This window comes from Pleurodeles waltl, chromosome 3_1 (genome assembly GCF_031143425.1).
Source record: "Pleurodeles waltl isolate 20211129_DDA chromosome 3_1, aPleWal1.hap1.20221129, whole genome shotgun sequence".
In the NCBI taxonomy this organism is placed as follows: domain Eukaryota; kingdom Metazoa; phylum Chordata; class Amphibia; order Caudata; family Salamandridae; genus Pleurodeles; species Pleurodeles waltl.
Genome location: NC_090440.1, coordinates 228,496,978 through 228,522,321, shown reverse-complemented (window position 1 = coordinate 228,522,321; position 25,344 = coordinate 228,496,978). Strand labels below are relative to the sequence as shown.

Below are 25,344 nucleotides of genomic sequence, written 5' to 3'. Positions count from 1 at the left end.
TGCATTAAACCATCAAACCTGAAATACCTGGGGGTGCTGGTCAATAGGGGATTGATAGGTATGATTGCTGATAAATTTCAGCTTCTTAATGCAGAAATGGAGAATTACTTTGGCAAATATCACCACTACTATTGTCCTTGTTGTGTTAGATTCAGGTGATCATAATAGTAGCAGCCCCTAGTTAGTTATTTAGTAGGCATGACACCTATTTCTTCCCCACTTTTAGTAATGTAGACCATAAACAAGAGCATAAGAAACAGTATATGGCCTGAAAGGAGGCCCAAATTCAAGTTGGTTAAGTTGCACACAGTCATTGTCCCTGGAGTTCTACAGCTGCTGGACATGGACCTATATCAACTGACACATCATCTGTTACAACTAATATATTTGACCCCTGACTAGCCCGGCCCAACTAAGGTGGGCCATCATTAAACAAGCATGTGTGCAGAACACCCTTGATTTTAGGTATTTTTGTAAGGCAAACCTCTTCTCCGTAATATAACCATGCCTCCCACAATGAAAGTCAAACTAGACTCTTGGGTTGTGGCACATAGGGAACCAGAATTTGCAGATGCTGGGACGTGGGCATGCCATTGTGGCACAGTGCAGGTTACGTAATCAGCTGCGATGAAGGATTGGAATAGGGTCATTTTTCTCTCCCCAAATCCTTATACTCTCCTATGTAACACAATAGGACGAGGGAGTGGTGTTTGAGTATGTATGGCATTTTGATTTTGAGAGCTGGTCTCCAGGTAGCTTGAACAGGACACACAGCTGTATTAGCAAACACAGTCTGGGAAGAATGTACATCCTTACCAAGCATGCACGGCAAGGATCTGAAGAAAGCCAAGCTGAAATGTATTTATTTAAAATTTGTGCACAATTGATACTGGACCCCATTCAGACTGCGCAGAATTCACTTACGTACCACAGGGCACTCTCAGAACATATGGAACGTAGAACTTCTCACATTGTCAGAACATGAACTAATCATTTACAGGCAATGTGATAATTTCAGATTGTTTATGTACATGTGACCGTTCATAGCACTTTGCAAAACTCTAGGCCCTTAGTTGGCCAGATTGCCCATCTTTCATGATCCCATGCCTCTGCAACCTCTACTATAACCTGTCCTTCCCACCTTGAATATTTGCCTTCCCCTTCCCTGCATGCAGTCTTGTTTACAGGATTTAGGATGAACAAGATGAACAAGAGATGCATGCAAGGCCTTGTTACAGTGGTGCACAGCTGGTATAAGTTGCAACATACAGTTCCAGGTTTGGTCTTTAATGCCCAGGGAAAAAAATATCTGTATACCTCTGTGTATGTACTCGCGCAGGATCAGATGACTGCTCAACTTTACTTTGTGCCAATATGTTCTGAAGGTAGCCAGTAGTATGACCTAGTAGGACAATTATTATGACATACGTAGAACACATTTTTCTATTGATTGTATGCACAAGATTCAGAGTAAGCTGGGAATCATTGTCTGTTGTTGTTGCCCTTGTTTACTAAGCTGTGGGACCATGTGATAAAATATACATAGCAACAACGTCTTAAAGAAAATCTGTGTCCACTGTATGGATGAATCATGTGAGTTTTGTGGACATTTAGACCCCTTCATCCTGTAGATCTATTCTGTTGCTGCTCAACAAAAGGAATAGAAAAGTAGATCTTTGTAGGAAGCTGGCCTGGTGTGTGGTTATTACCTAAGGTACTTACGTCTTATACCAGGTCCAGGTATCCCTTCTTAGTAAATTGTAGGCAGTGTCTGGAAGCCAGGCTCTCTAGAGGTAGCTGTGGATGAGCAGCCAAGGTATATCTAGGAGATATGCAAAGTTCATGCAATACCACTGTATTCACACAGCACTTACACACATGAAAGAAAACACCCAATTGTGCAAAAATAATGGTACTTTGTTTTTTGAACACAATACCACAAACTACTAGAAGGGCAACCCGTCCAATAGGAGGTAACACACTAAGTATATACACTAGCAATCAGAAATAGGCATAGAAAAGGTTAGAAAACAGTGCAAATAGCAATAACCAATAGTGACCTTAGGGGGAGCCCAAACCACACACTAAAAAAATGGAATGCAAACACAGGACCCCAACCTAGGTCATTGGACTGTGTAGAGGGGAGCTGGGAGTACAAGAAAGCCACAGAGGTAAGTAACACAGTACCCCCCAACGACCAGGAAAGCAGGAGTAAATCACTGGATTTTCCCCAAACCACCCAGAAGGAAAAAAAGAAGACACCCAGAGAAGACTGCAAGAAACCAGCGGTGGATTCCTGAGGAAGAAGACCTGTGGAGAGAGGGGGCCAAGTCCAAAAGTCACAGTGGTTCCAGGAGGAATAGGAGCTAGTACCCACCCAGCTGTACTTGCAGGAGTTGGTCGACGGTGAAGAACAGGTCAGCAATGCAGCCCTGGACCTGGAGAAAAGTTCCTGATAGATGCAGAAGATGCCACACGCTGGAGTGAAGATTGCAGATGAGTGTTGGTGCAGGCAAACTTGCGCTTAGTGGAAAAGTGGTGCGGCCGGGGACCAGAAAGGCCCAGGAGTACTCAACCCAGGAGGGGGAGTCACAGGGGACCCTTGGCGTCGCAGAGAGTCCACAGAAGCAGAGGCAGCACCCACAGGACGGGGGCGTAGGAGTCGCAGAAGCAGCCCACGCAACACTTCAAAAGAGGATCCCACGCCGCCGGGGAACCACGCAGGAGGCTGTGCTTTGCAGGAAGGAGTCCTGGGGCTGGAGCTGCATGTCCCCTGAAGATCCCTTGGACGAGATGCCAACAAGCCTTGGCAGCTGCAAAAGATGTGGTGCATGGGAGTACTGTTCTGTGTAGGAAGGCAAAGTCTAACCTCCACCAAAGTTGGACAGCTGGCAGAGAGGACTACTTGAGAGCACCAGTCGTGATGCAGGATCCATGCAGCTCAAGATGAGGGGAGATCCACGCATCCGGTCGTCGTTTGCTATAGGTGCCTGCTGTTGCAGGAGAGTGACTCCATCACTCCAAGGGAGATTTCTTCTTATGGTGCAGGCTGGAGAGTTGCTGTCTTCTGAGGATGCATGGCTGGGGAAATGTTGCAAAGCTGGCAGGAATCATGGAAAAAAAGTTGCAGAAGAGTCTTCTTCGTTGATGACAGCATTGTTGGTTCCTGGAGGGTTCAGTCGTAGTGGAGGTTACAAAGAATCCTGCTGGAGTCTTGCAAGCCAAAACTGAGGACCCACTCAAGAGAGCGACCCTAAATATCCCTGAAAGGGGGATTGGTCACCTGGTCAGGTAAGCACCTATCAGGAGGGGGCTGTGACGTCACCTGCCTGGACTGGCCACTCAGATGCTCCCAGAGTTCCTTGCCACCTTGAAAACAAGATGGCAGAACCCAGGGACCCTCTGGAGGAGCTCTGAGCACCACCCCTGGGGTGGTGATGGACAGGGGAGTGATCACTCCCCTTTCCAATGTTCAGTTTCGCGCCAGAGCAGGGACTGGGGGGGGTCCCTGAACTGGTGTGGACTGGTTTATGAAGGGAGGGCACCACATATGCCCTTCAAAGCATACCAGTGGCTTGGGAAGGCTACCCCTCCCAAGCCAGTCACACCTATTCCCAAAGGGAAAGGGTGTTACCTCCTTCTCCCAAAGGAAATCCTTTGTTCTGCCTTCCTGGGCTTGAACAGATCAAGCAGCAGGAGGGCAGAAACCTGTCTGAGGGATAGCACCAGCTTTTGCTGCCCGGCAAACCATGTAAGAGTTGGTGGTAGCAATGCATGAAATCATACTTCTAATACTTGCAACAGTATTGGGGTATGATTCCAACATTTGTGATACCAAACATGCCTAGTTTCAGAGTTACCATTATGTAGCTGGACATAGGTAGTGACCTATGTCCAGTACATGCATAAAATAGCATCCCCACACTCACAAAGTCCAGGAAAATGGGCTTGTGCAGGGGTGCCCTCACACACAGGTACTTGCACCCTGTCCTCTGGGCTAAGAGGGCCTGCCATAGGGGTGACTTACAGTGAACGGGTGCAGTGACCTGGTAGTGAAATGGTATATGCACCCTTTGACGCAGGCTGCAATGGCAGACCTGCAGAACACTTTGCATGGGCTCCCTATGGGTGGCATAATACATGCTGCAGCCCATAGGGATCCCATGGTATCCCAATGCCCTGGTTACCTATGTACCATATATTAGAGACTTACATGGGGGTACCAGTATGCTAAATGTGGGGTGAAAAAGTTTCCAACAACCATGTTTAAAACGAGAGAGCATAATCACTGGGGTCCTGAGTTGCAGGATCCCAGTCAAAAACACTGACAAACATGCAAAACGTGGCGGTAACCATGCTAGAAAGAGGCTACTTTCCCACAATCTTTATGAGAAGATTGTGGCCAAAGTGGTATGAAAGGAGGCTCGTCAATTTGGAAATGTGTATTTGCTTAATGATGCTGTATGTGGTCTCATGCAAGATGCCTTGAATCTTTGAGCCAGGCCCAGTAGGTCAATATAGGACGCTGTGAAAGAAACCTTATATAGACTTCCTTACCAACTTAATAATGTTGTAACTAAAATGTAAATAGTAATATGGGTTACTATGCTGTGTTAGTTGGGTAGTGGCAATGAAAAGTTTAAGAAACCCTACCATGATGATAATGGTGTTAACTTGCAAAATAAGGTGTAATTGCATACAAATTTAGAGGCTATTTTCCTTATTGGAGGTGAGCTTTCTAAGTGTGAGCAACATAACATGCAGATGCTTGGAATAGTATATTGCAGTTATATATATATATATACTTTTATTTATTAAATGCATTAAATGTTTCATAGAGAACAAAATGAGCCCTTATTTGCATCTTTGTGTTGGAAAAAAAGCATTTGAAATATTTTTGAAAGCATAAAAATATTGAAATTAAATTAATACCCATAGTTTGCACAACTGAAAAATATTGTCAGTCCTCGTTTAATATGTTCTATATGTAGTGGTAAATGCCAGTCCTATGTGCTAGCAGTGTAAGGCCATGCAGCAGTTATACTGGTGCATTTTTAACCTACTCATTCAAATAACTTAATTTTGGTCGTCCATTTTTGTTGATATCATCACTACATCCGATGGCTACTTCCGAAGAAATAGCCTCTTGAGGATATTTAGGTTCATGGAGATGGGATGTAAGTGGTCTAGAAGGTGTCCCTGTAACACAAGATGTGTTTCATTTAGTATGTGTGGTGAGCATAGTTGGCCAATGACCTAGGCCCTCATTACGACTTTGGTAGTCTTTTCTCAAGACCGCCAAAGCCGCCAGCTGACGGCATATTCTGACTGGTGAGAGGTTTCCGCCAGCTGAAGAGGTGGTCCCTCGACCAGCATCGCCACACCAAAAGGACCTTGCACGCCATATTACGACCAGTAATACGGCGTGGCGGTGTCCTGATGGTGGGGCGCTGCCAGCGGTGGGAGCGACCGGGGCCTGTCCCCTCCCGGACGACCTCCTCGACGAACGAGGTAACTTAATTGTCCGACAGGGGAGGGGGGAGGGGTGTTGAGTGAGTGTATGTGTTGTCTCCCTGTGTGTTTGAATGCGGGGAGGTGGTGTTGAATGCGTGAGTGTGTGTTTGAAAGTATGAATGCGGGTCTTAGTGGAGGTGCATGTATGTTTGTGTGAATGCGTGGGTGAGTGGGGGTGCATGAATGTGTTGTAGGGGGGAGTGTATGCGTGCGTGCAGTGGTGTATGTGTGAGTGTGAATAGGCGTGAATGTCGAGTTTGCGTGGGGATGTGTTTGTGTGCTTGTAGGAGTGTTTGGGTGCATGCATGGAGGTATGTTGATGTGTGTGCGAGTTTGTCCTGGCGACAGGAATATTTATTCCTGTCGCCAGAATGCAAGACCACCAGCATTTTGCTGGTGGTGCGACCGCCAGGAAAGTGTTGGCGGTCTCCCTCCTCTTAATACCACTGGCGGTATTGCCAGGTCTGCCGTGCTGGAGGTACTCACCTCCAGCACGGCGGACCTTGGAAAAGAGGCGGGATGAGTGGGGATTCGGAGGTTTGGCTTCAGCCAAACTTCCGACCTCGTAATATGGCGGTTTTCACCGCCGGCCCATTGGCAGTGAGCCCGCCACCGCGGCCCTGGCTGTCTTCGTACCGCCAGGGTCATAATGAGGGCCATATTGTCTGTCATGTTCCACTATCTTCCATGTGCAAAAATCTTCACAATCATCTATTTGGGAGTCAGAGGAAAGTTAAACAACATTACTTGCTTTTTCAATCTTTTAGATCTCAAACAGTAGTTGTTTTCGTCAAAACATAACTTTGCATTGGCTCATTATGATGTATCAAAAAGTCACCCAATCTGAACTAAAATGTAGAGTGGAGACTGCCATTACCACATCTACAAGTAGCCTCTTCAGTAGTGTACTCTTCAAAATGTGGAGAATCCTTGCCACATGACCACGACTTGAACCTCTTTTCGTATTGTCAGAATATACGGTCATGCCTTTTCTCTCATTCTGTGAATAAATTCCCTCCTAACTGTTGGTATGACTTATATACATAGACTGCACAACCTTATTCTGGAAGGGAAACAAACATAATGGACTAATCCTTTAATCATACAAACTGCAATAATGTAGAGATGATGCCTTCCTCGTTGCTTTAGCTTTTCTTTGAGGGCCCAATTTGGCATTAAATAGGGGGATGCAAGTTCCCTACTACAATACTAAATGTAGGTAGTACTGATTCTGACAGAGGTGGTTCTCTATTTGGATGGGGCATTTCCTATTAGTTTACCCCCTTTTGCCCCTGTACATTTCCCTGTTGGGGGTCCCACCAATAACTGATTCTCTTAAATAAGAGGAGTGAGGTATTAGGCACATGTGCCTCACTTTGATTCTCATGATTTTTCTGGTTTTAGGTTTCTTCGTTTCCAGTGACAACTGAAGCTCGAAAAACACGGCCCAAGAAAGGTGGGTGAGCAAATTAAGATATGTATCAATTATTATGCATACATTGTATAAAATAGACATTTGCAATATGTAATTGTTGAAATAAAAAATACAAATGACAGTGTGGAAATGAAAGCATTGTTGCCACTTGGAATAGTCGAGTACTAATCAGTACCACAGTAAGATGGTAAAACTGCTCAGCATATTAAGCATTCATTTTAGAAATCTATACGATCAGCAGTCTGTTATACTTCAGTTCCTCTGAGGTTGATAGAACGAGCACCAATTGTGACTAGGTAATAATAATTTTCTGTAATGATATTTTCATTAATTCATAAGCACTAACAACTACCAGTTTTGTTTGCGCAAAAATAATAATTATCCCATTATTAGGTCTTCATTAATTATCCTTACCTACATGCTGGATCCATTAATGCTTTTTGTGAAGAAAAGTATCTCTTTTCGTAATAATTTTTATGCCTGTCAGTACACAAGCACTTTTTTATTTATTTCTTTAAATCAACAAACATTTGCATTGCAATGGGTCTTGCATATTTCAAACAAGTTAATTGTCATCTTTTGACGACAGTGCCCACGAGCAAAAACAAAAGGAAACATGAGCAGAAACTAAGAAAAGACGATTTGGCAAAATTAAATAAAAGTTTGCAATTTTGTGGCTGCTGGGCACGTTTTTGCCAGTAATAATCCTTCTGTTTGCGGGGCACTCAAAGTTATAAACACCAGATAGTACCTCGATCACATTGGGATCAGTGGACGGGCACTAATTAAGTTGCATCAATTAGTACTTGATCCCTGCCCCACAGAGAGATGGAGGAGATGCCAGGTGTGCCTTGAAGAATGATGAGGCTGTAAAGAAGAGTGCAACGCAATATTACAAATGGTGACCGACAGGCTGGTTCCAAGCCCTGTAATGAACACAGGAGAGTGTCGCAAGTGAGACACATGCGCTAGCGCATGCACTCGCAGGCTCAATCATTACAAAATTGAATGGAAGCAAATGGACTAAGGCCTCATAATGAAATAATTGGGCTCTGCCACTTTACGGCATTCCACCTGCTGTAGAGATCCAAAGTCCACTGCAGTGACAGATAGTCCTCAGTTCATTCAGAGACTAGATCACAGAAGCTCGGACTTTGCATGTTAATTTTTTTTTCATCCAAGCAAAACCTCTGACACTTTTCATGCTCCACCTAGGATATATATATATATATATATATATATATATATATATATATATATATATATATGTGTGTGTACATGATCAAAGACAAACTGAAAGTCAGGGAATAGTAGGACAGTGAGCTAGGTTGTGAATGGTTAATACATTGTGATGTAGTGCTCTTTAAAGAGAGTCTTCAATTATTTCTTAATTTTGGAGCACTGTAAGGGCGGTCCTGATGGATATTGGGATGTTGTCTTTTTTTTCTTTTTTACACCTATTAGTCTGCAGTCTGATGGTGTCCTGTCTGCAGCTGCGTCAAACCACCAGAAATGTTGAGTTTGTCTATTAAAAAGCAACACTGGGGTGCTGGTTGTGATGGCTTTGTAAGTGATGGCTTTGTAAATGATGCAGCTAGTTTTGAAGATGGTGTTGGCTGGCAAGGGAAGCCAATGGAATTTGATCAATATGAGGGTGATGTGATCATATGTGATCATATGTCTTCAAATCCTGGATGAGCTGTGCTGCGGTGCAGGATCCCCCTAATGGATCCCATTGTGTAGTCTGGAATGCCATGGAGTAAGGCATTAGCAGTCCTGAAGTCACTTTCTGAAAGGTAGAGTTTGACTTTCTTTAGAAGAGAGAACTGGTAAAAGGCTGTCCTTTTTTTTTTTTTAGCAGTGTGTTCTTTGAGGGTCAGATTGGTGATGTCAAGTGAGTTGGCATGTAGTGAGAGTTGGGGTTTGAACCTGTCGTGGTTCATGTCATTGAGCCAGGTTTGTACTGTATTTTGTTTGTTCTTGGCAAATAATGGGAATTCTGTCTTGGTTGAGTTGATTTTCAGGTAGACACTGGACATCCAGGCCTAAATGATGTGCAAGCTGACCTGGTGTGGCAAGTGGTGACTTGACCCACATCCTTCAGAAAATGGAATGTAAATGGATCAAACATTGTGACTCCATTGATCAGGAACTGAATACTTCTGAAGAGTGGCAAGCTTTTCTAGCTGAATTAAGAAGTTAATAGGGAATGGCAGTCACAAGACTGGAATTGATTCTGGGATTATAATGTACTACTGAGGGAATGTGAATTGATCATTATTGTTATTGGTCCTCACTATTCATATAATGTACAGGTTTTTCTTTTCAAATGGCCTTATCGGTTCTGTTGTCTCTTGTTCCTCTCTACTATAACATTACTACTCTCCATGATTGATTTTTCTGAATTTTTACTTTTTGGCTATTACCAGGAATACAGTTATGTGGTACTTTAATATTTGATATGATTAATTTTTGTTATGTCTACATTGCAAGCCTCTATTTAATGTTTCATCTCTGAATAGGAGAGCTTTTTTTATCATTGTATTTTCCAAACGTGGGTGTCCCTTCAATTTACTTTCACTGGTTCATCTCTGCAGTTTTGATTAGGGAGTGTACCTTTTTTATGCTTACATTTCTCTCCCTTGGATTTCTTGAGGCGTTTTGAATCCCAATTCCCCATCCCCACCCACCTTTTCCCGATTGCAGGCTTGTGTAATTCAGTGTACCTCTCGGTTTTGCATTGAACCTTATCTAATCAGGGGTGTGGAATTTATTAAAATATCTACTTGTCCAGGGGACAGGTTGCTTCTCAAATCTACTTGTCCTGTAAAAAGATCTACTTGTCCCTTTGGTGCCATGTAGTGTGGCGCCAAATTATGGCAGCAATCTCATTATGTAAGAGCTCTGATAATAGCCCCTCTGATTATGCCAGGGCTACTACCATAGTAGGGCTTGAATACTTGCAGTTTCAATCCCTACTGTAGCAATTTCCTTATTTTGCCACCTTTCTGCAGATCTGCATACTGGGGCTGGAGGAAGCAGTAAGCAATAGTTCCAGGGCTGGAATGCCTTTGAGTCTGCAAACCTACTAACCTGCATGTTTTAAAGATTTTCACCAGCTTCTCTCTAATATTTTCCCATAATAAGAAAGGTTGAACATTTACTCCTGACAATGGCAGAATTAGAACTTCTTCCAGGGTTGGAAAGAAAGTGGCTGGAGGGAAAATGAACTTGCAAATGCTCAATAGATTTTCACATGAGCAAATCTACACATGCGTATTTACCCATGCTAAAATACTGTTCACAAATATTTTATAGGGGTACGACATATACCATGGGTGCACTTTTGTGACCTTCGTTAAGTATTTGGGGCCACATGTAGGTAGGTTCAGATTTGCGACCCGCAAATTGCGAGTCGCAAATCCGAATGTAGGATGGTGTCCCTGACACCATCTGTGATTCGCAAGGGCTTTGCAAATGCCCACCTCATGAATAATCATGAGGTGGACCCCCTTGCGAATGGCGGCCCTCACAGGGATGGTGGCCTGCTGGAGACAGCAGACCACCATGTCTGTGACTGCTTTTCAATAAAGCAGTTTTTTTTTTTTTTTTTTCGTAATGCAGCCCGTTTTCCTTAAAGGAAAATGAGATGCATTACAAAAACGAAAAATGAAACGTTTTAGTTTCATTTTTTCAGAGCAGGCAGTGGTCCGCAGGACCACTGCCTGCTCAGAAAAAATGTTTACAGTGACATTCACAATGGGGAAGGGGTCCCATGGGGACCCCTTCCCTTTTGCGAAAGTGTTAGCACCCATTTGAAATGGGTGCAAATTGCGATTGGTTTGTGTTCGCAAAACAATCCTACATTGCACTGCGAGTCGCAATTAGGAAGGGAACACCCCTTCCTAATTGCGAGTTGCAAACCCGTTTTGCGATTCGGTAACCAGGTTACCGAATCGCAAAACTGGGTTTGTGCATCGCAATGTGCTTTTTGCACGTCGCAAACAGCGAAAGTCCCTGTTTGCGACATGCAAAAAGCTACCTACATGTGGGTCTTGGTCCCTAATTAGGTCTGGTGTTAACAAAGACATTTTGTTTTTATTTAACTTCTATTTCTCTCTCTTTCGGCTGGCTTTACTGTGAGTGATCGCATTCTGCTCTTCAACAAGGAGCATATTGGCACACAAAGTAGTTTTGTTCAGTGTCAGGAACTACAGTGGCAATCAGTGACGTGACGAAACTGGAGGGTGTCCCTTTGCAAAGAACATGGAGGAGCCCCCTCTCCAGACTCACTCAGGGCAGGTGCTGTGCTGAAGGGGCCCCCTGGAGGGCGGCTGCAGGGCCTTTGTTATGCCACTGGTGGCAACGTGTGCTTTTAGAGTTCAAAAACGTTTTTTTTTTTTTTTGCCAATGTTTGTTACAATGTTGAGGGCCTGGTAGCTCCCACAGCAATAAAGTGTTACAAAAGCCATGTCAAAACAAGACACGCATTGATGAAACTAAAAGACTTATAAAAATATGACAGATCAGTTGGCTTTGTCAGTGTTTGTTTATTTTCATGCTTCCCATAATCGTGTTGAAAATGGTTACACTGATTTTCCATTAGAAATATTTTTGGGAAATACTAGCATGCATCAAAACATTTTACTATATGACACTTCATTTGCATCTAATCAGAGAGCATTCTGGGAGCATTATACTTAGCCTCATAGCCTAAACTTTTCAAACATGTGCATACACATTTTATATTTTTTGTACTGGAACCAACGTCAGTAGTGAAGTGTGACCTTAAAACATTTATTTACAGCACTCACCCTAATAATGAAGGCTTTCAAATAATGAACCATAAATACAACTTCGAACAGCATTATCTTTTGGAAACACATTACCTCAACTGCGGAGAGTTCCACTCTCTGTAAACAAGCAGCCAAAGGGTTTGTGCTGCAGAGGGTAGGGCCTACTTGTCCCAAGGACAAAGTAAACATAAATACTTGTTGCCCTTGACCCCAAACAAGATGTCCCGGGCGTCGGGCGATAGGAATTCCACATCCCTGTCTAATGTTCATGCATTATCGTGCTCCGTATGGAGCACCTATCCATATCCCTACTCATCTATTCCTGATTGGAGGTTTTTGGAGTGCAGTGCACATAAAGCCTTGTTTTCCGGCCCAGTCAGTGTCTTAGGAATGAACGCTACCACGTCATCCCTTCGGCACTGTCTCCATTCTGGCCTTTTTTTTTTTTTTTTTTTATATAAAGATGCTTTATTATTTTCCAAAAAGAAATTTACAAAAACATTGCCAAGCCAAGTGATACATATTATTGCATAGCGCCCTACTGGGCGCATAAAACTTATTTCGGATTTAATAGGATCACTTGAGATGGGTAAAACAATACGGAAGAAATAACCCAAAGGGAAAGGTGTGAGAGTTGAATAAAGGGAAAGAGGGAAAGGAGTGAAAAGGGGGTGAAAAGAATGTCTCCTGTCCACGTGTGATTCGTGGTATGGGTTATAAATTTTGGAGGTATTCTTGGCGCCCAGCAGCTAGTTTTGATCGTGAGTGATTTTGCCCTCTGTTAGTCGATCCCACTCAGTTATGCGGGGTAGGTCTCCTCTCGGCCCAGAACGAGATTGAGCAGGAGGACCAGGCCCACTAGTATTTGGATTAGTCAAAGGAGTTGTTTTTTAAACGTAAGTGTAAATCGGGAACCCATGTAATCTAGCCCTCTCCCAGGGCCTTCCAACCTCCCCAAATCTTATCGTACTTGCCCGGGCACCCCCTGGCCTCGTATACCACTCTCTCCTGTTGTGCACACCAATCCATCCCCCGTTTCCATTTATTTAGGGATGGGGCTCCCTCTGACATCCATTTGGTCATGATATCCCTTTTGGCAACCAGGCATGCTATGCCCACAAAGGCTCTCTCCATTCTTCCTAAATCTGTGTCTCCCGCCACCCCCAGTTAGAACAGGAGGGGTTCGGGGGTAGGTCTGTTTGCAGGGCCCAAGAGATTTGTGCTGCAATCTCTTTCCAGTATTTCTCTATGATCAGACATAACCATGTCATGTGGTAGAAATCTGCTCCCGGCCGCCTCGCATAGTCTCTTGGGTGACATGTATACAGCGTGTAAGAAGTAGGATTGTGTCAAGCGGAGCCTGGAGGATATAGTTAGGGTACCAGGGGCCGCCAGGGCATCATTCCAGTCCCCTTCTTCTATTTTACCCACCCAATCCTCCCACTTGTTGCAAAGTCTGGTCATGGGACTAAGGGTGTTGGAGATCAACGAGCGGTATATTTGTGAGATTCCTCCCTTGCCCAGTTTCCCCATCAGTACTTTGGCCTCCATTGGTGAGTGGTCTGGCATGGGTGCGTCAGTACGCATGTGCATCATAAGAGCGTGACGGATCTGAAGGTATCTATAGAACTGTGACTTGTTCATGGAGAAGGTGCTCTGGAGGCCTTCAAAGGATTTCATGTGTGTGCCCTCCCAGACATCTCCAAGTGTGGAGATTCCAATTTCATCCCATTTCCGGAATCCTTGCAGACTTCTGACCTCGGTCAGGAGACTACCATGCCATAGTGGGGTTTGACCAGTGATTCGTTTCCACCAGCCGGTGACCCTCTGGGCTTCTCTCCATCCCAGGAGCGTCACCTTGCTCACCTCTGGGGTGCAGTTGGGAATTGGGCATCCATAAAGGGCGTCGAATACTCCCGCGTATTGCAGCGTGCTGAGCTCAAGTCTATAGGCCGGATCTGACCAGCCTCCACTAACCCAGTTGTTCACCACAATGAGTTGCGACGCAAGGTGGTAATAGTATAGGTTTGACATCGCAAGGCCCCCTTCACACAGGCCACGCTGGCATGTTGCGAGTGCTAGCCACGGGCGGGCGTCTTTCCATAGAAATTGACGGATCATTGAATCCAGGTTTTTAAACCATTTCTTGGGGATTCGGAACGGGAAGTTTTGCAGCAGATAAAGAAATTTAGAGAGGACCATCATTTTGAAGAGGGCGACTCGCCCATGTAAGTTAATGGGCGGGGTTTGCCAACGCAGAAGGTCTGTCTTGGCTTTAGCTACAAGGGGTGCCATATTTAGCTCCCAAGCTAGCTCTGGTATAAGGGAGACTGAGATCCCCAGGTATTTAAAATTGTTTCGCCGAATGGGGATGGTTTGCTGCCAATCTATGCAATCCCTCGCCGGGTGTAATGGGACAAGTAGTGACTTGCGGTGATTCAGGGTGAGGCCGGATGCTTCAGAGAAAAGATCAAGCAACTGCAGAATACGCGGACCGCTCGTGGCTGGGATCGCAACATATATGAGAACGTCATCTGCATAGAGGGCCACGCGGTCTTCAGAGCCCGAGGGCCAGGACCATCCCTCAATCAGAGGGTCCTCTCTGAGCAGTTTGGCGAGAGGTTCTATCACCAGCGCGAAAAGGAGTTGGGCAGGGGGCAGCCCTGACGCGTGCCTCTTCCTATGGGGAAAGAGTCCGACACCGTTCCATTCACCTGCACTTTGGCCATCGGCTGTGAGTACAGGAGTTTCACGAGGTTCCTAAATCTGGGGCCAATCCCATTGCATTCTGGCAGCTTTGAGGCCTGACTTGTGTGGCCCGTATTGTATTGCTGAATTTGCCTGCAACTCTTGCGCGATTTCCATGCTGCTTAGCTACCAAGGTCATTCTCCCTCTTGTATTATGTTACAGGGTCAACAAAAACGCTCTAAAGACTCAAAATGACCATGCAGAATCTTCTTGGGAATCCAAAGACAGTATTTACTAACTGTTGCGATAGGGAGAAAAACACTGTGGACTGCACAACATGCCTCTACGGTTTTTCTCAAATCCCTGTTCACAGACAGGCCTTTATATATACATCAGTACAGTACTTTATTACACATGATTAATAATAGATAACTTTTAAGTTTACAGATTAAAATGGAAAAACACTCAAACATAACCCCGAATTCCTAGGCTTAGTCATTACCCGATCTTTATTACACGTTCGGCAAAGGTTTATTACCGAGTATTCTTTGACCCATGAAAGCGTACGTGCTCTTTTGTAAATGTAATTTATTTGAAGTGTGTGTGTCCGGGACTTCTGAGTGTTAGGAATTTGGTTTCTTCACCCATTGTTAGTCTGCACCTGTGTGCTTTGGGCTAATTCAATTATTACACGTTGTCTAATCAGTCTGTAGTCTGTTTGTAGGCAAGGAGAGTGTGCCGGGGACTTGTGTGCTTATGTCGTCAATGCTTGCAGGTTGGTTAGCCATAAGTTGGCCTTTAAGAGATGACCCTTTCATGTTCCTTCTTCCAATACATCCTTGAATGAACCATTCACCTTGCTCGTGTCAGTGTGGGGGTTAGACCTAAACTGGTTTTTGGTTGTGAACAGAGGTGTAGTTTCTACTTGTGCTTGATGTTGCACAATGATTTCACATTTCATATTTACGGTAGTGCACATTTCCTACAACATTAATCACTGGTTTTTGCCCCTTCTAAGTATTTTGGCACCCATTGCTGCACCTCTCTTTAATCGTTATTGAATAAGGGCACGTTGGACAGTATTTCTTTTTTAATAGAGAGCGTATGTGGGAGTAAGTGTTCTCACTATTACTATTATTATTATTCTCCTTCCTCTGTTTCCTCACCAAGTGCCCCATATAAGTACAACTTTAATTGGTACTTTCACTTTGGTTGTACACATTAGTTTTCTCATACATATATTGCATTATCAAGGCACCAACAGGTACCGTGTTGTGTTTAATTCCTATGTGTGCTTTCACAGCGTTAAATTAAGGTTTAGTCACTGTGCTCCCTTCTAATCGTTAGGTGTCCCTGCATTTATTTGGTCCTGATGTGACCCCTTATTGCTAAAGGGGTAGAAACTTTGTCGACATACATAAAACGAACCAATCGACTGGTCTCTTGAACCCCGACAAGGGTTAATTTAATTTGTCTATAATTTGTTTACTGTGGTCATTTTTGGTTGAATGGAAACATATGTGTTTATTTTATGTACTGTATGTATAATTATTTTGTGGGGTTTATTTTTTGTTCCTTTTTTCACATGGGACACTGAGCACAAAATGTCATCAATTTGAGAAATGCAATGATTTCTGCATGCAGTGCTTCCCTAATTGTATTTTATTGAGTTTTTTGGACAGCTATTCAATTTTGAGTAATTTTAGGCATACATTGATATATATTCATGGTCAATTTCTATTCTGAGATATTTATAAGGACAACTGTTGTTTTTTGTTGTTGCTGCAAGCAGTGTTTGAGGCATTGGAAGTATGAAGCAGAGGAGACTTTCATGTAGAGCATACCGATTAATCTTGATGCTGTTATATGTGAGACGAGCACCAAGAGGCTTCAGGAAGAGGTTGAAGATGGCAGGAAGCAGTATAGAACCCCAGGGGACTCCATATGTAAAAATAAACTTTTGTGACCTGGAGGTGAACAAACTGATGTTGGTTGGAAAAGTAGGACAAGAACCAGTGAAGGATCCCATGAATGCCATTGAGATTCAAGGGCCGGATATATTGATGGAGACAGAGGGTCAGCAATATCAGGAGGGCAGGGGTAATCGTCATCTGTGGTTAGGAGGGCATTTTCTATGATGTGTAAGGTAGACGTTTCTGTGTTGAAGCGTGACCTGAAGCTAGACTTTCAGTCATGCAAGAGGTGCTTATCATTGATGTGATCTTGGAGTTGAACATAGACTGCTTTTTTCTTCAAACTGTTTTTACTGAGTTTCAACAGGCATGATATCAGACAAAGCTTTCGTTTTGTGACAAAATACAGAAAATGTCATCGATCCCGCAGTAATTACAGTTAATATACTGTTCAGGTGTATGAGTCGGATACAATGGTTTCTGGTCAATATTAACATTTGATCTCTGAGTATCATTGCAATATCACCATTTTAATTGTCATGCCTGGTGTTAACCCCAAGCCCCCCAAAAACAATAAATAACTTTTGTTTTCGGAGTGTCAGTGTATTCTTAGGTGTATATGGGAAACGGATGGTGGGAGTGTGGAGGCGTAAAGCCATCAGTAGATAGGGACTAGTGAGTGTTGAGCACCTGAAGAAAAGGCGAAATCACATTTAAAAGAGGTTGAGTGCTCTTGTGTGGGTGAGGCTAGCCGCAAGTGGGAGACCTTTGGAAAGAAATTGTACAAGGGGGCCCCATTTGAATACAAAATTCTCGTCTGTTAAAACATCAGCCATTCTTTCCATTGTGAGGCCCTGCCAAAGTTGGCCTTGCCATTGTGTAAGAGATGGAGCTGTGGATTTTTCCAGTTTGAAGCTATTGCGCTCTTAGCTGCTCCCAGGCATAGCCATAGGATGGAATGATCGCTCAAGGTTTGGCGTTTAAGGGTCTATTCACATAGACCTAATAGAGTGCAGCCCAGTGTAGCTGGGACTGGGTTTCCCAGTATCATTTTGATTTGTGCTAAGATTTCAGACCAAAAAGGCTGGCTAATGGGATAATCTCACCAAATGTGTTTCAAGTCTTCCAATAATCCACAGCCTCTCCAGCAGAGTTCTGATGTAGTGGGGTAGATTATTTGAGTTTGGTGAGGTATAGGTACAAATCATAAAGTATTATGTAATGGACTTCTCTCATTCCAAAAGAATGGTTATGCCTATATGTCTGTGTCTAAGTTATGTCATTGTTTAGTGGTAACCTGATTGTCTAGAACCGTGGTCCAAAATGTGATGTGACGCTGTGGTGAGCTGAGGGGTGTTAGTCAGTAAGTGGGTATAAAGAAATTACCACTTTAGTTCCTCCTGCCTGTCGAACACATTTTCAATCGGAGATAAATTTGAAGGTAATGGTAGTGTTCAGAAGCGGACAGTCCAAAGTCTTGCCAACAGTGTTTAAAAGTAAGAAGGTCACATCTATGAAGGAGACAGAAATGGTGAGGCATCCTCCCTACCTCCATCGATCAAAGGGACCTGGTTTATGTGCCGGGGAAAACACAGAATTTAAAAGGATGTGTATGTGGCGACTGGATAGTTGCCCAGCCCTTGGTACGATTTACAATATCCCATACTTTAAGATTGGTTCTCATGGGAGTACTAAGGTAGGAGTTTGTGGGTCTATCTGCCTTTGGTTTCCATAACACATACCGTATGTAGCGTTTCAATCCCTATCCATGTGTAGCCAGTGCTTGTCTTACTCCCTTGCTAACCACTCTGTTATTACTACGTTGTGCTGCTCTGTAATAGAGGGAGGAAGTCATGGATCACCACTCCACCTGCTTGTTTCAGAAGTCCAAGAAGCTTACAGGGAAGTCGAGCGCAACGTCTTTGCCACATGAAGCATATGATGAGGGAGCGAAGTGCAGAGAAAAATTTGCAGGGAAGCTTTATAGGGAGTCCCTGAAATAAATATTGAATGAGAGGCAAAACAGTCATCTTGACTGCTTTGATTATGCCCATCCGGGATAGATAGAGGGGGGGAGGGTCCATTGTTTAAGGTCAAGTTGCAATTGTCTTAGGAGCGGGGGAAAATGTATTGTTATATAGACCTGGAGTCTTAGGGGTTATCCTAATTCCTAAGTAAGAAAGATATTTTCTTGCCTAGGTAAAGGGAACTGTCTCAGCCAACCTGGCCATTTCGAGCGGGGAAGAGTTAGATTTAGGAGTAATGATTTGTGAAGGTTCACCCGAGTAGCTTGATGTTTGTTCATATTAGGTTAATTCTTGTTGTAAGGTTCCTAGGGAGGATTTGGGTGCAGTGAGGGAAACCAGTCGTCTGCAAGTGGTGAAATCCTATAGGTGTCTTGGCCAAAGAAAATTCCCTGTTTCTCGTGTCTCACTGTAGCTCTAGCTGCAAACGGTTCTATACTGAGGGCAAATAACAACTGGGATAGCGGGCATCCCTGCTGGGTTCCCCGTTCTTGTCTAAAGAAAACGGAGCCTATGCCATTGACTACCACTCGTGAAAGGGGAGATGTATTGGCTAGATTCATATTTATGAAGTGTTCACTGATTCCGAATTTACGTAGGGTGTGAAAGAGGAAACACCACTCTACGTGGTTGAAAGCCTTTTAGCATTTAGTGCCAGAATGAGTGACAAAATCTTCTTTTTGGTTGCTTTTTCGACCAGGTGTATTATTCTGCGTAGGTTGCCATGTGTGTGTCTCTTTTTTAAGTAACCAGATTGATCTGGATGATTTAAATTGAGTAAAATAAGTTATAATCAAGTGGCAAGGATTTTAGAATAAAGTTGATCATCTACGTTGAGCAGTGCGATTGGTGTGTACGAGGCACAATAATGAGGATCTTTCTCCGGTTTGGAAATAATCATGATTAGCGCTTGACCCATCAGAGCAGTGACTTTGCGGGTGGAGGCTGCATATTAAAAAGTGTTGTGAGGTGCAAAACAAGGTCAGAGCTGAAAGTTTTTATAAAATTAAGCAGTGAATCCATCTGGACAAGGAGATTTGTGTAATTTAAGAGATGAGATTGCCAGTTGGACTTCCTCTTCCCCTAATGGGGCTACTTAGATCTTCGTTTTGGTCATTGGAAACTTGAGGCAATTAGACCCTTTCTAAATAATCGTTTTGTACGAAGTCATTGGATAGTTTGTACGTGTAAAGTTTTTTATAAAAGTTATGGAAAGTGTCTGCTTTGTCACATTCAGTCATAATTTTATCTCCTGCATCATTGATTAGGTGACATTGGTATTCACTTTCGTGATTGACTCGTAGTTGTTGTGCGGAATGTGAGCCTACCTTGTTTCCCTGGTCATATGTAGCATGTTTTAGGCATAGGAGAGTGAACTCTGCTCCATTAGTATCAATGGCATTCAACTTTCCTCTAAGGGATGTGACTTTGTTTCTGTAATGCGAGTGTGGGATTGACCTTATGTTCTTGTTTGACATTTTAAAGTTCTGCTTCAAGAGTGTGTTGCTCTTGGATTTTTTGTTTGGTTAGTGCGGCCAACAGAGAAATGCATTTTCCTCTAATTGTTGCTTTAAATGTGTCCCAAGTATTAGAGATGTCTGTGTCCTGAGGGTTATTTAGTTTGTAGAATTCTCTAATGGTAGTGAGCAGGTTGTCTCAGATGAGGCGGTCTCTTGTGAGAGAGGCCGGAAAGAACCACCTACGAAGTTTGGGAGCGGGGTGCAGAATCCAGTATCAGCTCCACTGCGGCATGGTCTGAAATATATATTGGATGGATAGCCGAAGACTGTATGGAGTGTGTTAGAGCCTGGCTTATAAATGTGTGATCTAATCTCGAGTACGATTGGTGGGAGTGGGAAAAAAAAGTATAATCCCTAATGTTGGGATGAGAGAATCTCCAGGCATCTGTCAGACTTAATGAATGTATAGTTTGATTTATAAATTTGAGAAAACTGTTAGCACCTCTCCACATGTATCTGCAGCTATCTAAATTGGTGTCCCAAATAAGATCAAAACCCCCCTCAGAATGTCCTCCCCCTTTGCAAAGCCACTCAGGGGGGTAAAAGAATGCAGAAAGGAGGTCCGAGCTGTGTTGGGGACATAAATGAATGCGATTGTACATGTTCTGCCAAATATCTTCCTCTTGACCATCAGTATCCTTCCTTCCTTGTCTGACCGTTTATCTTTAAAGTGAAACCTGAAGGCTGAGTGGAGAGGAGTGCCACTCCATTATGTTTCGTCTGTGCTGAGGAGCAGTAAATCAGAGGATAGGATTTGTGGCATAAACAGTGGTCCTCCCCATGTTTTAGATCTGTTTCTTGTAGGGCGACTATATCATGTCTGTCCAGTAGGTACTTCCACAGCTTATGGGATTTAGCTAGCAACCTTTTAATATTCCATGTTAATATAGTTAACACCACGACTCAAAGTTGACAGGTTAAATTTGGTGGTTATTCCCCTCTCGGAAGTGGTTGCACCCCGGGGACCTACCACCTCTACCTGGATCCCATCCCACTATCTCCACGCTCCCTAAGCCGTCCATGCACAGAAATTTCTTGACACTCTTAAAGTGCAAAGAATAAACATTAAAATAACACTGCTGTTGGGGGACTGTGGCCCTAACCCAACAAAATGTATTAGAATGAAACCTTATGTATTTGATTTAACAACCACTATTGCATTTCCTGCTGCAGAGACTTATAGACATGGTATCTGTAATCACTGGGAAAAGTCCAGTTGGTTTTTATAAACGTCTTACCCAGAAGTTCACCGTAAAAAAAAAAACAAAAAAAAAAGAAAAAAGAATGGCACACTTACATCGAGAAACATGTGTTTAATCCCCCAGTTACATCTCTATAACACTTTAAGTTGCAAGAGAAGAAGTTCCATGCATGGGTGCGGCTCGTGGATTACTGACTGCAGCCCTCAAATATGCCTACTGACAGGGGCAGTGTTCTCAGCGGAGTGTCCCTTTCTTGCCAAAGCGTTTGGGCCGCCTTTGCAGGAGCCATTGTCTTTTGTCAACCGTGGGTGCAGTATTCAAAGTTCTCTCATTGGGGACATCCTCGGCGTGAGCTGATGTAGGCAGGGGCATCTCTAACACCTGGGCTGCTTCCCCCAAAGTATTAACATGGTGAGTCATATTCTGGTACTCAAAGGCCAATCCAAAGCGATATGTCCATATGTGTCTAATGTATTTTTGGCAGCGCTTATCAGCAATTGATCAGAATTGCTGTTGATGTGCCAGGGTAGTTGGAGCTACATCTTAAAAAAGAGAACATGTGAAGCCTCGGAAAGATACCTCCTCCACCTTTCTCGCAGCCTCAAGGATCCCTTCTTTCATTGGAAAGGAGTGTAATTTCACCAGAACGTCTCTAGGACGCTGTCCTTCCCCCTGCATTAGTTGGCCAACTCAGTGGACTCAATCAAGCCTGACTTCACTTCCGCTATCTCCCAATATTTTGGGGAACATCCCCACCGTGAAAGCTTCGAGATCGGTGCCTTCTGTTCCCTCCTCCAGATTGCATATGCGAATGTTGTCTCGCCAAGAGTGATTCTCCAGGTCCTCGCACTTCAACATTGTGGCAATAAGGTGGCTCTTTATAGTGGCGGAGGTCTTCTCTACCCTGACTCCGGAATAGACTGCTTTTTCAGGGCTCTTGAAGGTGAGTGGTAGGTCATCAGGGTCTAGTGTAGGTTTCGTTAGAAGCAGAAGGATCTGGCCTATCTTGAGAGCATCTGGGAAAATGCCTTGAGTAAGGAAGGCACTGTCAATGCTAAGTAGGGGTACAAGAGCATCCCCAGAGAGTTTTGATGAAGGACAATGGTGAGATGTCATCTTCATAAGAAGCGGCTTTGAGGGAGTTAAGTAGGCCAGCCAGATATGGGAGGGATAGGGCTTTGATGCTGACCATTTCAGGATTCTCCAGCAAGGTGTGGGTGTAAAAGATGAAGTTTACTTGGTATCATTGATGTGCTGTTTGATCTTCTGTATGTTTTCACTGAACAACTATTTGGTAGTGTTGCACTTTTTTGTTTATTGATTTATAGATGTGTCCGGCATGGTGTTGATCTAGTGCTTGATTGACTTGAATAGCGCAGGAGTCTGAAATGTAATAAAATATCAATCAGTCCTTGGGACAAGCTGCTTCTTAAATCTATGTGCCCTGTTAAAAAAAAAATCCACTTGTCCCTTTGGTGCCACGTAGGGAGGTAACATATTATGGCAGCAATTTTGTTATCTGAGAACTCTGATTATAACCTCTCTGATTATGCCTGGGCTAATACTACAGTAGGGTTTGAATACTAGCAATTCCCTTACATTGACACCTTTCCGCAGATCTACATACTGGGTCTGGAGATAGTGGTAACTAATAGTTCCACTACTGGAATGCTCTTTTGGCAGCCGAAAGTCTGGAAATGTACTCCTGAGAAGGGCAGAAGTACAATTTTCTCCAGGGTTGGAAAAAAGTAGTTAGAGGGAAAGTGAACTTGTAAACACTCAACAGCTTTTCACATAAGCAAATCTACACATTCATATCTGCTTGTGCTAAAAGGCAGTTCACAAATATTTTATAGGAGTACAATTTCTTGACCTACCTCTGTAAATTGTTGTGAATTCAAGAAAGGCATAAATCTGCACTAATGCAAGGACATATACCAGGGATGCACTTTTGTGACTTTCTTCAGAAATTAGGCCCCTAATTAGGTCTGGTGTTAACCAAGTACTTTGTTTTTTATTAAAATTCTATGTCTTTCTCTGTCTATTCACAAGCTTCACTGTGAGTATCAGTGTTTTGTTCTTAAACAAGGAGCATCTCAGCACACAAGGTAGTTTTATTCAGTGCCAGGAAAGTTGTGTCAATGTGTGCTTTTGAGACCCAAAAATTATTTTTATTTTTGCCAGTGTTTATTATAATTCTGAGAGCTAGGCAGCTCCTACAGCTATTAAGTTGTGCAAAGACCAAGTCAAAACAAGACACGCATTGACAAAACTAAAAGGCTGACCACTGATTTCTGACCTTTTAACTTTGCCAATGCTTGTTTATTTTCATGTTTTCCATAATCCTGTTGAAACTTGCTACACTGATGTTCCATTATGAATATTTTTGGGAAATACTAGCATGCATTTTGCTATAACATGCTTCAAAAAATGATACTTAAAATTTTAAAGTAGTTTAACAAACATCTTTTTCCTAGTTGCATATTTTGTGAAAAATGTATTTTGAAAGCAAAGAATCATCAATCTTGCTTACACGATTCTGCAAATATTTGCATCTAATCAGAGAGCATTGTGGAAGCCTTACACATAGCCTCATATTGTTAAAGTTTGCAAACATGTATATGTTTTATACTGGAACCACTCACTGTCAGTAATGCAGTCCGAGGATTACAACATTTTCTTAGAGCTCTCACCACAACAATGAAGGCTTTTAATTAATGAATCATAAATAAAAGTTCTAAACAGCATTAATATTAATATATGAACACAATCATTGCTTGCTTTAACTGCAGAAAATGCATTTCCCTGTTCCATAATGTACTGTAAACTGGCAGCCAAAGGGTTGATACTGCATGGAGTTGGCCCTACTTGTCCCAAAAACAAAAGAGCCATGACAACTTGTTGTCCTTGACCCCAAACAATATGTCCTGGGCTATAGGAATTCCACATCCCTGGTAACATTATGCTTCTGTTAGTGGCTTAATTGATGGTGTAGTACTTTGCTATGGCTGATGTGATGAGCAACTGCATGTTGCATGAAGGCATGTCAGTATCAAGATGTCCTCTAGAGTCAATGTCTTTAGAATTCCAGAATGCTGAAGACTTTGGCTTGCACTTGTATGTTGTAATTGGAGAGTGGATGTTCTCCTAGGTTTCCAAAAAATCTTTGAGCTTTTTTTAAGAAGGGTGTTGGTGTTGGACATGGAAGTAATAAGTTGAGAGATGAGTTCAAGCTTTAGATTCTGTGGCAAAGTCTCAAGGTTTGGCCTTCAATGTTGTGTTGACCTTGGTTTATTGGGAGCATGCTGACCAGGGAGATAGGGATGACAAAGTGGTCATTCCAGTCAGTAATGTGGGTGGTTTGTGTTGGGTTGTTGGTGATGCTGAGAAGACATAGTCGAGGATGCGGACTTTTGAGTGAGTTGGCTATGTGACGTGTTGTTCCACTTTGAGCGTATTGATGAAGTTTAAGACTGTGCCTCTTTGCTTTTTGTTTTATTTAGCTCATGTTGCTGGGAGGTTGAAGTCACCTAAAAGGGTGGTGTTGGCATGTTGGATGGACAATGTGGTCAGGAGATCTGAGAATTCATCAGTGAAGTTCTTGTTTTGCCAGAGGGACCTGTAAATGAGATGTAAGGTGGCAATCTGGGTTGCAGAGAATGGGAAATGGCATGTCAGCAGTACCATGGAGTTAAGTGTGGCTTGCCTAGGATGGAGGACTATGAGTAATTGCATTTGACCAAGAGGCCGCCTCCCTTCTGATCAGTGCCTAGGATCTGTGAAGATGTGGGGGTGAACCATATTTTTGTGATGAACATGTTGTGTGTGTAATTGGTGATGTGGTCTGCAGTGTCTTGTGCGTGGCATGCGTTAGAATGTATGTCTTGTAGTTTGAGGGTGTGTGATTTATTAGCAGGATGTGTAGAAGGTTTGGTCTATGTGTGGGCCAAGTGCTATGTGAGTGTCTGGATTTTCTGCATTTGGGTGGTACTATGAGGTGCTGGCTGAGGCACATGATGTGCACACACGAAAAATACACACAGTACATACATTTGTGAACAATAATATTCAATAATTGAAAAGCAGACATCCAGCAATTTCCATGTAGATGAACATAACCCAAAGAAAATTTAGACAACTCTGCGTACACCCATTGTAATAAATTCACCTTGGTGGCATGTAAATTCATTTTAAGTATCTAAACAATTTCTCCAGTAGATCGCCATAGGCAGTCCTCTTCCTATTATAGTA

The 25,344-nt window shown here is 43.2% G+C and overlaps 1 protein-coding gene across 2 annotated transcripts in view; it reads left to right on the top strand.

Annotated features, from left to right (window-relative positions):
- Window positions 1-25,344, top strand: part of BBS4 (Bardet-Biedl syndrome 4) — a 317,463-nt gene that overhangs the window by 25,194 nt on the left and 266,925 nt on the right. For both annotated transcript variants that reach the window (XM_069222250.1, XM_069222249.1), the window contains exon 2: window positions 6,919-6,970. In XM_069222250.1, the coding sequence (XP_069078351.1) occupies window positions 6,919-6,970 (52 nt within the window). The remainder of the gene's footprint in view (window positions 1-6,918; window positions 6,971-25,344) is intronic.